This window comes from Balaenoptera physalus, assembly GCF_965194825.1.
Source record: "Balaenoptera physalus genome assembly, chromosome: 7".
NCBI classification, from domain to species: Eukaryota; Metazoa; Chordata; class Mammalia; order Artiodactyla; family Balaenopteridae; genus Balaenoptera; species Balaenoptera physalus.
This window is the reverse complement of record NC_138886.1, coordinates 19,533,365-19,546,061: the sequence shown is the minus strand read 5'-3', so window position 1 is coordinate 19,546,061 and position 12,697 is coordinate 19,533,365. Positions and strand designations below refer to the sequence as shown.

Below are 12,697 nucleotides of genomic sequence, written 5' to 3'. Positions count from 1 at the left end.
GCAGTTTTTCCATTTTACGGCTTCCTTAAAGGACCCTTGATGTGTTGTTTCCTGCCTTTTCTTCTCTTTAGAGTTTCCGGTGGTCTCACCCAGTGGGTGGGGCATTCAGGTGTGCCCATGAGGTACATTTCTTCGCATTTGAGCCTCAGTTTCCTCTTTTAGAAAATTCTGTGATCTCTGTCTTGCCTACTTCACAGGGTTGCTGTGAAGATGAGATTCCACAAAGGAACATGTGCGCCATTTCAAGGCTCTGTGTTGATGACAGGCATGGAGCTGGTGAAGATGGTGCCATGTCGTGAAGTGGGAGCGGAGGGCTTGGATTCTAGAGTCACATGTATTCAAATCCAAGGTCTGCCACCTAGGAGCCGCGTCCTTCCCATCCTTGGGTCTCCGTCCTCAAGTGTGGAATGGGGATAAGTGTGCCTACCTGGCAGGTGATTGTGAAGATTAAATGATATAAAAAATGTGAAGTGCTTACAACTGTGAGTTGCAAACTTGAGTAAGCGCTCAAGAAATTGTTGCTATTATTATTATTTTTTGTCTCTCGCTATGTCTTAAATGCTTTAGGTGCCCGACTTATGCTTTTGTGGATGATGTAGTTCATTAACAGTTAATGTTTATTCATTCTGCATCAGACCTCAGTTACTCCAGCACCGTGGGGTATATTTATGTGAATAAAGTTTCTAGTGTGATGTCTCTGAACTTCAGTACCAGAAGATAGCCTAGCAGGGAAGTTAAGCACAAGCTGGTTGGTGACTTTGGGCCAGGTGCTCACCCTCTCTGTTCCTCCTCATCTATTAAGGGGGCACGTGATAATAGGGAGATGAATTGAGGTGATGCGTGCAAAGCACAAGGCCTGGTTCATAGTGTGGTCCATAGTAAGGGCTCCGTCATCTGATGATGGCTTTTCTTCAGCTGCTGCATACTGTTTTCTACCTGTGTCTATTTGTGTGAGTTTTCACTTACCTTATTCAAATCTATATCCTTACTGATTTTGGTTGGTTGGTTCTGTCAGCGACCAAGGGAGGAAACTCTCCAGCTAGGATTGTAGATTTTCTGTTTCTCCTTTTACTTTTGACAAAGTTTTTTTTTTTTTTAATTACATAGTTAAAAAAATTGAGATGTAATTAACATACCATAAAATTCACCATTTTAAAGTATAAAATTCAGTGGTTTTTAGTATATTCACAAGATTGCACAAACATCACCACTGTTTAATTTTAGAACATTTTCATCACCTCTTCCCCCCACAAAATCCCCCTACCCATTTGTAGTCACCCCGTTACTCCCTCTCCCCAGCCCCTGACAATCACTGGTCCACTTTATCTCTCTGGATTTTCCCATTCTGGACATTTCATAAATGGAATCATGCAGTTTGTGGCCTTTTATGTCTGGCTTTTTCACATAACATAATGTTTTCAAGATTCATCCATATTGTAGCATGTATCAATACTTTATCCCTTTTTAATGGTTGGATAATATTCCATTGCACGGATAGAGCAGATTTTGTCTATCCATTCATCCAGCTGGGTTATTCATCAAATCTACTTTTTGGCTATTATGAATAATGCTGCTATGAACAACTGTGTACAAGTTTTTGTGTGAACGTATATTTTAATTCACTTCTGACAAGTTTTGCTCTGTTATTCCATGCATGCAAATTTAGAATTATTAGAACTGCCTGATGGTTTGACCCTTTTATCTTTATGAAATATCCCTCTTTAGTAGATTTTTGCCTTAAAATCTACTTTGTCTGATACATTAGCTTTCTTTTTTTTTTTTTTTAAATAGATTTTATTTATTTATTTATTTTTGGCTGTGTTGGGTCTTTGTTGCTGCGTGCGGGCTTTCTCTAGTTGCGACTAGCAGGGGCTACTCTTTGTTGTCGTGGGTGGGCTTCTCATTGAGGTGGCTTCTCTTGTTGCGGAGCATGGGCTCTTGGTGCACGGGCTTTAGTAGTTGTGGCTCGTGGGCTCTAGAGTGCAGGCTCAGTAGTTGCGGCGCACAGGCTTAGTTGCTCCACGGCATGTGGGATCTTCCTGGACCAGGGATCGGACCCGTGTCCCCTGCATTGGCAGGTGGATTCTTAACCACTGTGCCACCAGGGAAGCCCCATTAGCTTTCTTTTGATTGGTGATTACGTAGTATATCTGTTCATCCTTTTACCTTCAACTTATCTGCATCCTTATATTTATGGTGCTCTTCTTGTGAACGTATGGGATTAAAAAAATTCAGTCTGTTTTTTAACTGGAGTATTTACTATGCTATGTCTAGTGTGTTTCCTGATATATTAGATAGTTTTGGGCCTAAATGTTCCATCTTACTGTTTACTTTCTATTGGTCCTCCCCTTCTGTGTTCTTTTTTCTGTACTATTTTTGCCTTCTTTTGCATTAAGTTTTTGTGATTTGTATAATTTCTCTTCTAATAGCTTGTGAGGTATGTATTCTTTTCTCTTAGTGGTTACCCTAGATTACAACATGCATCCTGCACTTATTCAATTCTATTATAAGAGGATCCTTCTATCACTTTCTGGATAATCCAAAGACCTTAGAACTCTTTCACCTTTCTGTCTGTGGTGGTCTTGTTATCATGGATTTCAATTCTTGCTATATTTTAAACCACAACAGACATTATTATTAATGCTTTGTATAGTCAGTGTTCATTTAGGTTTATCCACATGTTTACTTTTTATTATTCTTCATTTATTACTTTGTTATTACTCTTTATCCCTTCCTGCATTTCCACACATTTGTCTAGAATCATTCACCTACTCCTGAAACTACCTTTGGAATTTTTCTTTAGAATAGTGTTATTTATATTTAGAAGTACCTTTAGTATCTTCCTTCCAGTACAGATCTTCTGGTGACAGATTGGGTTTTTGTTTGCTGAGAGGTCTCTATTGTGTTTTTATTTTTGAAGGAAGTTTTTGGTAAGTCAATAATTCTAGAGTACTACAGGTTTTTTGGGTTCTTTTCAACCTTTGGAAGATGTCATTGGCTTTCATTAGTTGTGAAGTCAATTATCAGTCTTGTTGCTGTTCTTAAAATTTTCTCTTTGCTTTGGGTTTCAGTAATTGTATTTTGATGTGCCTAGGTATAACTTTCTTTGTATTTATCCTGTTTGGGATTCGTAGCACATCTTGAATCTGTGATACAGTATTTTTCATGATTCAGTCTGAATATTTTTTACTGGTTTATCTTCCACTTCATTACTCTTACCCTCAGTTATGTTTACTCAGTTGTTAATCCTTTGAATTGAGTTCTTAATTTCAGCTATTGTAATATTGTCCTATAATTTTTAATTGATTTTTTAAAATAGTTTACAGTTCTCAGATGAAATTATCCATCTTGTCATCTGTTTTCTTCAATATTTTAAAGTCCACATCTGCTGACTCCAATATCTGGCTCTTCTGTAAGTATGTTCCTTTTGGTTTTTTGGTCAGTTGGTCCTATCTTCTGGTATTCCTGGTAATTTTTTATTGAATGCTAGACACTTTTAAAAAATGAAACATTGAAGAGATGTACAAGACTCTGGGTATTCCTTCAGAAAGGATTTACTTTTGCTTCTGAGAAAAGTAAAGTTGGGATAGTTTGACTCCGGGTTTAGTCCTAGTAAGACTTAGTATATTTCTGGTTAGCACTGATTTGCAGGTTCTAGCTCTTCAGAGGTTTTAACTGGAAACGTATTTTAAAAACTTTTAACAGCCAATCCTCTTCCTCCAGGGTGAGCCCTCAGCCTCTAAGCTGTGAGTCTACTGAAAGCTCTGCCCAGTTCTTCAGCCTTTTAGACTCTTTTTAGGAGTTGGCAAGTGCCTTGAGGAGGTCAGAAGACCTTGATGTCCATTTCGTCTCTCTGCACTTTCTTCCTCTTGAGGATCTTGGCCCCTCAAGTCCTCACTGCATTGGTAGCTCTTTGACATATTCGGACAGATTTAAGAAAAAGAAACTACAGCCTTTTAAACTGCTCTCAGTAGGAAGATTGGTCTGATACCAGCTGGTTTGCCATAGTCAGAGGTAAGGTCCAGCTGTGGCTTCCATTACTATTTTTATTGTTATTATTTGAAAATCCTCTAAAGAAACATATCACCCTGAGGCCAAGAGCCCTTTGACAAATTCATAGGATGTGAGCCTCCCCCCATCTTTCTGTGAAGTGGCTTCTAAATGCAGGAGGTGACATTTAAGGAGCATCTTTTATGTGCAAAGCACCTGCTGTATCTGTTGCAGGAAACAGTTCCAAGACATAAGGAACATAGGGTTTTCTGGAGGTTCCCTTGTTTCCTTTCAGCCATTGTTCTTTTAACTTTACCTGCTACATATTTCTAACCTCCTTCTGGATGTGGCCACTTGGATGTCCCACAGACTCCTTTAGCTTGACACAGCCCAAGATGAGATGACCTCCTGTGTGTGCTCAACTTGGCCTCACCACCACCCCCTTCTCAGTTCTCTGCATTGCGAAAGAAGTCAAGAACTTCATTTTGCAGAATCTTCTTCTCTGTATGGTTCTGAGTTAGAATTGGCCAGCTTTACCTGAGATACATTTTGTAACTTGGGGCTCTCATCTCCATCTTAGGGATGCTGACCTAGTTCACACCTACATCACTGTCTGTCCTGATTGCCTAGGCAGCCTCTTTTTGGATGTCTGTATCAGTTAGGGGCCAATCAGAAGACAGAAAGCGCACAGTAATTTGAATATAAGAAGTTTAATATAAAGAATTATTAACTTTAACAGGGAGTTGAAATAATGGATTGGTGAATAAGAAGTAAGATCCTGTAAAGAATACAGAAATAACAGGTCTAACGCATAGCCACCACCACAGGGCTGAGATAGAGCCCCCAAGGAAGAGCCCCCCCGCCCCCCGCTGCATCTCCAGCTGAGATATGGATCTTGGGAAGGACATGGCTGTGGCCCACTGGATGCAGGGAAGTCTCTGAGATGCCATGTTGACAGAATGTTCTAGAAATCTGCCCTCTAAGGTGCTAGGGAAAGCTATCACAGAGAGGTGGCGGCACTACCCCATTTGTTGGGGGGAAGTCACTGGGAGAAGCTGCTGGCTGCTAAGTGCTGCTGACCACCATATACAGCAGGATCTAGGTGCTGGAGAAGCCATGTGAACTGCCAGAGCCAGATACCCAAGGAGCTACATGTGCTGCTCCCTGCTAAGTGAGCTCCCCAGAACAGACGGAAAGCCCTTCCTCTTCCAGTATCTCCAGCACCCCCTACTGACGAAGCCTAACATTGCACTAGCTGCCAAGAGAAAAAGATTTAAAGGGCCCAACTCCAGTTTTGAAGAACAGGCAATGAACTGTCAATTTGGAGCCAAAAGCAATCACTGAATGTCATTCTACCATCATTGTGAAGGCAGCATAACTGGTTGGTTAAGAGTATCAATTCTGGAATCAGGTGTCCTGGGTTCAAGTCTCAGCTCTGCCATTTACTATTAGTGTAATCTTCAGAGACTTATTTAAGTTCTCTGTGTCTCAGTTTCCTAATTTGTAAAACCAGAGTAGTAACAGTACTATCCTTGTTGGGTTATTATGCTAAGTGAGTTGATATTTATAAAGCATTTAGAAGAGTAATATACCAGATTTATACACTGCTGTTATCGTTATTGCTCACACTTCTTCAAATTGCACATCCTTCAAATTGCAGCCAGGATGGGCTTTCCACTGTAGGTGTGAATCTTAATCTAGAATATTGTGGTATAAGACATCATCTTCCTTTATTCTCCTCTTCAGTGCTGGGGGCAGACACAGGGAGTGCTAATGTATTGTCTTAACAACTCACCGTGTTCATATTGCAAAAACCAGAAATATGGCTATGTCACTTTGTTGCCTGAACATTACCTTCCCTGGCTCCCCATTACCTTCTGGATAGAGTCCAACTTTCTTTTTCTGGATACGAGGCTCTTAAAGCTCTGTCCCCCTCACCTCTCCCAACACCCTGGCTCAGGTTTTCACTTTTGTCTTTCCAAGCATCGAAGTTCACTACTTTATACTCCTACCAGCTTGTGTTTCTGTTTTCCAGATTTGCTTATTCTGTTCCCTCCTTCTGGAATACCATTCCCCTCTCCTCTTTGCTTGGCTAATTCCCTTTCAACTTTCAAAAAACTCAAGCACCATCTCTTCCAGGAAGCCTTCCCCAAATCCCCAAGTTGGTTGCAAAATTCCCCATTGTTATTGTTTCCCAGTTGTTGTCTATAAGGTGAAGTGATATGCTTCTGTGCCTGGTTCCCTGGCTAAAGCTGAAGCCACTTGGGGTGTCCTGCATGTTACGTTTGCATGCTCTGCGTTTTAGCACAAACAGCTTTCTACAACTGCATGGGCTGTGCATTGCACTATAGGGCTGCTGGTTGTAGAGTTGTGCACTACCTGCCCCACTGTTCACTATGACCCTGAGCACCAAATTGAGTCCCACAGTAGGCGAGCAGTATTGTGCCCTCAAGCTCTGGACAGTTATTACAGCATCTATTTATAGCTGCCCATTGCTGACCAGCCTCTCCTAAGTACTTCGTTAGGTTGGTAAGGAGTGACCGAAAGTGTTTTAGAATCAGACCTCATTTCTTAATAAGAGATGCCTAATTGTAATTGTTCTATATTCAAGGGAATCTCAGAAGTAGGGCTGGGAGAGGGCAAAAGAGGAGGGACACAGGCCTAAGATGCAACTAAGGACTTTAATTGGAGGCAGCTCCTCCACAGTGGCTTCTCCGGGAGCTGAAGTGACTCTTGCTGGCGGCACAGGGATGGCTCAGATGTCTTCTCCTCCTCTGGGGAGTTTCCGAATCAGTCTTCATGGCCCCTGTTCACCGCCCCCTTCCTGCCGGAGACCCTCCAGCAGCCGTGCAGCCTCGGAGACCTGCGAGGGGGCTGCCGTCTAGAATGTTCAGGGTCTCCCAATGAGGCATGGCTGGTACGGCCAGCGATCCTGGGAGTAGCGGCTTGGGTTTCTCTTGTGAAATCCTCTTTTGGAAACATGTGAATTCACATCTGAAAGAAGAAAGGGAAAAATCACACTGAGTGAAGGCTTTGCTCTGGCCCTGGGTGGACTGTTCCGGTCGCCTCCATCCCTGGTCATTGTCAGATTCTGGAATACTATGTGAGCCACGTGGATCCTGGCCTGGGACGCATTGGTACCCCATTGGAGCATTCAGTGACAGCAGGGTGTCTTGCAAAGTGCAGTGGCTGGAAAATAGAAGAATTGGGCCCATGATGGTTCTGACGTTAACACCACTCTCTGCTGGGCCTTTGGAAAGTCCCTTCCCACTGTGGGCCAAAGCCTTCTCTATACAGTGAGAGGTGGGTTTATTTTTTTTTTAACATCTTTATTGGAGTATAATTGCTTTACAATGTTGTGTTAGTTTCTGCTGTATAACAAAGTGAATCAGCTATACATATACATATATCCCCATATCCCCTCCCTCTTGCGTCTCCCTCCCACCCTCCCTATCCCACCCTTCTAGGTAGTCACAAAGCACCGAGCTGATCTCCCTGTGCTATGCGGCTGCTTCCCACTAGCTAGCTACTTTACATTTGGTAGTGTGTATATGTCAGTGCTACTCTCTCACTTCATCCCAGCTTACCCTTCCCCCTCCCCGTGTCCTCAAGTCCATAGAGAGGGAGGTTTTTAAACTATGCTCCATGGAGCCCTGTGGGGGGAGGGGAGCTAGGGGGGCTTCCAGACCCTCACCCCCAATTCGAGTAGAGCAGGACCCCTTTGATTTTTTTTAAAGCGTTTGTTGTTATAATTAGCTTTTTTAAAAAATTAATTAATTAATTAATTTTAATTTTTGGCTGTGTTGGGTCTTCGTTTCTGTGCGAGGGCTTTCTCTAGTTGCGGCAAGCGGGGGCCACTCTTCATCGCGGTGCGCAGGCCTCTCACTGTTGCGGCCTCTCTTGTTGCGGAGCACAGGCTCCAGACGTGCAGGCTCAGTAATTGTGGCTCACGGGCCCAGTTGCTCCGTGGCATGTGGGATCTTCCCAGACCAGGGCTCGAACCCGTGTCCCCTGCATTGGCAGGCAGATTCTCAACCACTGTGCCACCAGGGAAGCCCCACCCCTTTGATTTTTTATAGAAATTGGACTTTGAAATTTTGTTTGCCAGGAGGGTTTAGCTGTTACGAGAATTCTGAAGTGACTGGGCTGGATGACGCTCACCTCTCAACAGCCAGCCTAACAGGGTGGTTGTGAGCTGTGTGAGGTCACCTGGGTACAGCGTTGGTGCCCATCAATGGGGCTGCATTTCTCCTTCCTGGATGTGGCTACAGCCCAGGAACCAGAGGCATTTCTCCCCCCACTGGACTACGCTCAATCCACAAGCATTTTCTGGCATGTTTATTTGCCATGTACCTGGTTGAGTTTGGAGGAACAAAAGTGATGTAGGCCCTGCCCTCCTGGAACTTACGGTCTGGTGGCCGAAGCAGACATTAAGCAAACAATCACATGCAATACACATAGAAGACAATGCCACAAGGGCTTAGAAGGAAAGCATGGATATGTGTTCTTTCTTCCCAGACCTCCTGCTCCTCATGTAATTCCCAGCTCAGAGGGTCCTGCAGCCAGGTCTTAGACCCCTGGACCCTGTCCAGTGTGTCCTAGAATGTAACTGCAGCTTCCTGAAGGCAGCAGTCCTGCCACTCCTGTCACCCCACTTAGCTCAATATCAAATTGGGGTTTGGTCATTAGGACAAGGCCCCCTCCCCCAGAGGTTCCTGGTCAGTGTTAGGACCCCAGTTTGGAGCTCACCCTCAAACTCACTGCTGCTGAAATAGGAGGTCCTCTTTTCTGGATGGAGCAGGGATTTTCCCAAAATCACACGGGACGCTTCATTATCTTGCTTGAGATTTTGTCCGTCAAGCTCATCCTTCTGCAGACCTGGCAGTGGTAATTCCACGTGGTCATGTGGGGAGGCTCAGAGGAGGTACCAGAGGTGAAGGCGTTTTGCCAACTGGAGCAGGGCACATGGACCAGTGGTGATTATTGTGGGGTGGGGAGTACCTGAGTCTGCGTCCTCTAGTCTTCTGAGTTCTCTGCCTCATAAGCAGGCACTGGATTCAAAATATGTATTCTTTTTAAAATATAAAGTTTACTTTTTTCCTGTTTATAAATATAATGCATACCCATTATAGAAAAGCTAGGAAATATTGAAGAATATGAAGTAGGAAAAAATGCCCCAAACACCCCTCCCCTCAGATATGATCACAGTTCCAGTGTTTGCCTATGCATATTTTTACATAGTCCATCACATCCTGTATATTATGCATGCATTTTACTTTGTACCTATCATAAACATTTTTCTCATGTCACTAAATTTTAAGAATTTTATGGATAATTCAGGATTTATTTAACCAATGTTCTATTGTTGGGTGTTTAGACTGCTTTCAAATTTCACTACCATAAATGCCATTGTGATGACCACTGTTGTATATAAGGCTTTGTTTTGACATACTCCTAGATTCTTAAAAGAATAACATACAATCTTGTCAACAGACTAAGCTGTATTCTGTAATAAATGACTATCCTTTTCTAGCCGCAAACCTTGAACAAATTGCTTCACCTCTCTCTGTCTGTGTTTTCAGACCTGCAAAATGATATATCCATTCTGGATAATCAGGTCCACTTCTTAGAGTTATTACAGAGATTAAATAAGATCACTTTTCTAGTGTGTAAGCTCTGAAACAGTAGGGGACTTATCTGATCACAGCTGGGTCCCTTGTGCGTAGACAGTGCCTTGCATGTAATTGGGGCTCAGTAATTATCATTATTATCATCTTGGAAAAAGGGACTGACATTTTTAAGTTTCTTGGTTTTTATCGTGAAATTATTTTCAGGGGAAGTATTTTAAAGGCCCCTGCTATGGATTTCTGGCTAAATATGCCATGAGAATTTTTTTCCTGCCATTGAACTGTCCTGTCTCCTAGTGGGATTGTGCCAGCTGCCTGACCAGCCTCCCTGACCCCACCACTCACCGCCCAACTGTGTGTTTGTCAGTCCTAGCTTTGCCTGATCTTGACAATAATGCTTCTTTTTTTTTTTCTGTCTGAATTTGCTGATTTTGACCCCCAGTCTTCTCCACTATGACCTTTTGTCCTGGATCATCAAGAAGGATGTAATTACAAACTGAAGGTCAGGATGCCTTCTCTCCCTCTCTCTCTCCTCTTATACATGGTTGCCTTGGAAACTGTGTGTTCCAGATGCTCTGACTAAAGATGAAAAAAGACGTCTAATAGACTTTGCATGAGCAAGAAATACACTTTCGTTTTGTAAATGATTGAGATTTAAAGGCATATTTGTTTTAGCAGCAGAGCCTATCCTATCCTGGCCAATACCTATATACTATAGTTTCCATTTGTTGACCTTTGTTGAATGCCTACCTAGTGCAAGCCCTGTGCTTGGTGCTTCTATATATTCCCTCATTTAATCCTCCCAGTGATCCTGAAAAGTAATAATACAGTGTGGATATCCCCATTTTACAGGTAGGGACACTGACGCTCAGAGAGAAAGGGTAAGTGACTTGCCCAATTCTGTGGCAGAGCTGATTGAATCTAACCCCAGCCCCAAAGGCAGGGTTCTTAACTGCTATCTTTATAGTCTTTAGACAAGAGATTCTCAGACTGTGATGTATGTTCAGGTTTCCCTGTGGGTCATGTTAAAACGTAGGTTTTGATTCAGTAGGACTGGAGCAGGGTCTGAAAGTGCAGCTTTAACAAGCTCCCAGGTGATGCCGATGTTGCTGATTCATGAATCGCACTTTAAGTTTCAAGATTTTTAAGCTCTATTGTTTATTGATTTGGGTACTTAGCCACCCAATCTTCACTTCATTTTAGGTTGGAATTATTCAATCAAAAGTTGAAGGAAATCTGAGGGTATCTCAGCAGGAAGGGGGATGAGCAAAATGAAGCCTCGAGAGGCCAGGCAGGGTGTTTTCGCCTGGTACCTACCATGCTTTGATGGCTGAAGCTCTTGAGTTTGACTGGGGATCTTGGAGTCATCTGTGGCATTGGGTTCCTCACAGCATTTGCAGCATAAACAGAAGATCTTCGAGGCCAGGTTTTGGTGGGCTGCTGTATGAAAGAAAGGAATGGGGCCTTGGGTTCTGGGGCCTGAATTCCAGATGCCCCATTGGAAATTTACTGTGATGGGGGTGGGTCATACAGGGTCAGCTTCTCCCAAAGTATAATAACACTTCCCTCTCCCAAATCTCTTGTAGCTCCCCACAGCCAGCAGGTCCAAGCCCTTCAGCCTAGGTTGCTCTCTCTTAAGGTCACTATCCCTATTTTATACAAAATTTTCTTACCCATGGAAAGGAGTTGAAGCCCCTATTCTTCCAGCTTTGCTTGCAGGGGTGCCTTATTGAATCAACCGATCTTGAATTTGAGCCCGGTTCCCTGGGCAGGGCTGTTTCCTAAATAAACATAAGACTGTGGATGAAAAGTGCCAGCCCTTTACCTGTGCTCATGCTCCAGGTAGGATCCCACTATAGCAGAATCCCAGCCCATGCAGAAATCCACATAAACATGCTTGACTTCTAAAGAGATCTGTATTCTACCCCATTTCTAGGGGTAGGTTCCTTAACCTTCTCGAGCCTCACTTTTATCATGTGGAAAATGGGAAAAGCAGTGCCTACTTTGCAAAAAGTAAAGGTTTAAACATATGAAAATTGACCCCTATGGTGATGGGTACACAAAGTGCCCAGTCAGTGGTCATTGCATTTCCTTTCCCTTCCCTTCATGTAGCTCATTGGCTCCAAACTATTCTAGCTGGTCCAGGTCCCATGAGAACATGGTGATGAAGCACAGTCTTATAGATGTAGGTCCTGGTTCTGCCACCAACTTGCTGTATGGCTTTGAGTAAGTCCATGCTTATCTCTGTGTCTCAGGCTTCTCATCAATAATAAGAGGAAGTTAGGTTAGATGATCTCTTCAAGGATCTTCCTAGTTTGGGTGGTCCAGAATTACAAGGCCTTGTTTTCATCCCAAAGTCCTTTCACTGTGTATCAACTTTTCCAGGTCTCTGAATGCTTCCTGTTTTCCCTTCCCTTTCTTAAAGGGCAAAACCCCCTTGTAGGAAATTCTTCTCACAATACCCAACTCACTATGTGAGTTGTCTCACTCATGGGCATTTGCTTCTCACTTTCTCTACTCTCATACCGTCCAAGCCACCATCAGCTCTTGCCTGAATTATGGCAATAGATTTTGAACTGATCTTCCTGTTTCTTTTACCCTTGACTTCCTTTTTTTTTTTTTTTTAAAGAATTTCACTTTTATTTATTTATTTATTTACTTATTTTGGCTGTGTTTCTGTGCGAGGGCTTTCTCTAGTTGCGGCAAGTGGGGGCCACTCTTCATTGCGGTGCGCGGGCCTCTTACTGTTGTGGCCTCTCTTGTTGCGGAGCACAGGCTCCAGACGCGCAGGCTCAGTAGTTGTGGCTCACGGGCTTAGTTGCTCCGCGGCATGTGGGATCTTCCCAGACCAGGGCTCGAACCCGTGTCCCCTGCATTGGCAGGCAGATTCTCAACCACTGCGCCACCAGGGAAGCCCTTACCCTTGACTTCTTAATAATTAATACAAAATCTCTAACTTCCTGCACATAAGCTATTCAGTATAGCACAATTTATATACTGTGGCTAGATACAGCGAGCAGACTAGACACATACGATGTCGCTACTGTGTGGGATCCTTGGACCAACAGGGGTACTTTCTG

General features: G+C 43.3%; 2 protein-coding genes across 2 annotated transcripts in view; one reads left to right on the top strand and one right to left on the bottom strand.

The window, feature by feature from the left end:
- Positions 1-6,539, top strand: part of TMEM268 (transmembrane protein 268) — a 32,899-nt gene extending 26,360 nt beyond the window's left edge. The window contains exon 13 of the transcript XR_014265993.1: positions 198-6,539. The gene's annotated coding sequence lies outside the window, so the exon portion shown is untranslated. The remainder of the gene's footprint in view (positions 1-197) is intronic.
- A 118-nt stretch (positions 6,540-6,657) lies between these two features.
- Positions 6,658-11,136, bottom strand: TEX48 (testis expressed 48; the record flags this gene model as incomplete). The annotated part of the gene is made up of 3 exons (XM_082469520.1): positions 6,658-7,140; positions 8,740-8,868; positions 10,830-11,136. Coding segments are annotated over 3 exons (696 nt in total), but the record flags the coding sequence as incomplete, so codon positions are not given.
- Positions 11,137-12,697: the final 1,561 nt, after the last annotated feature.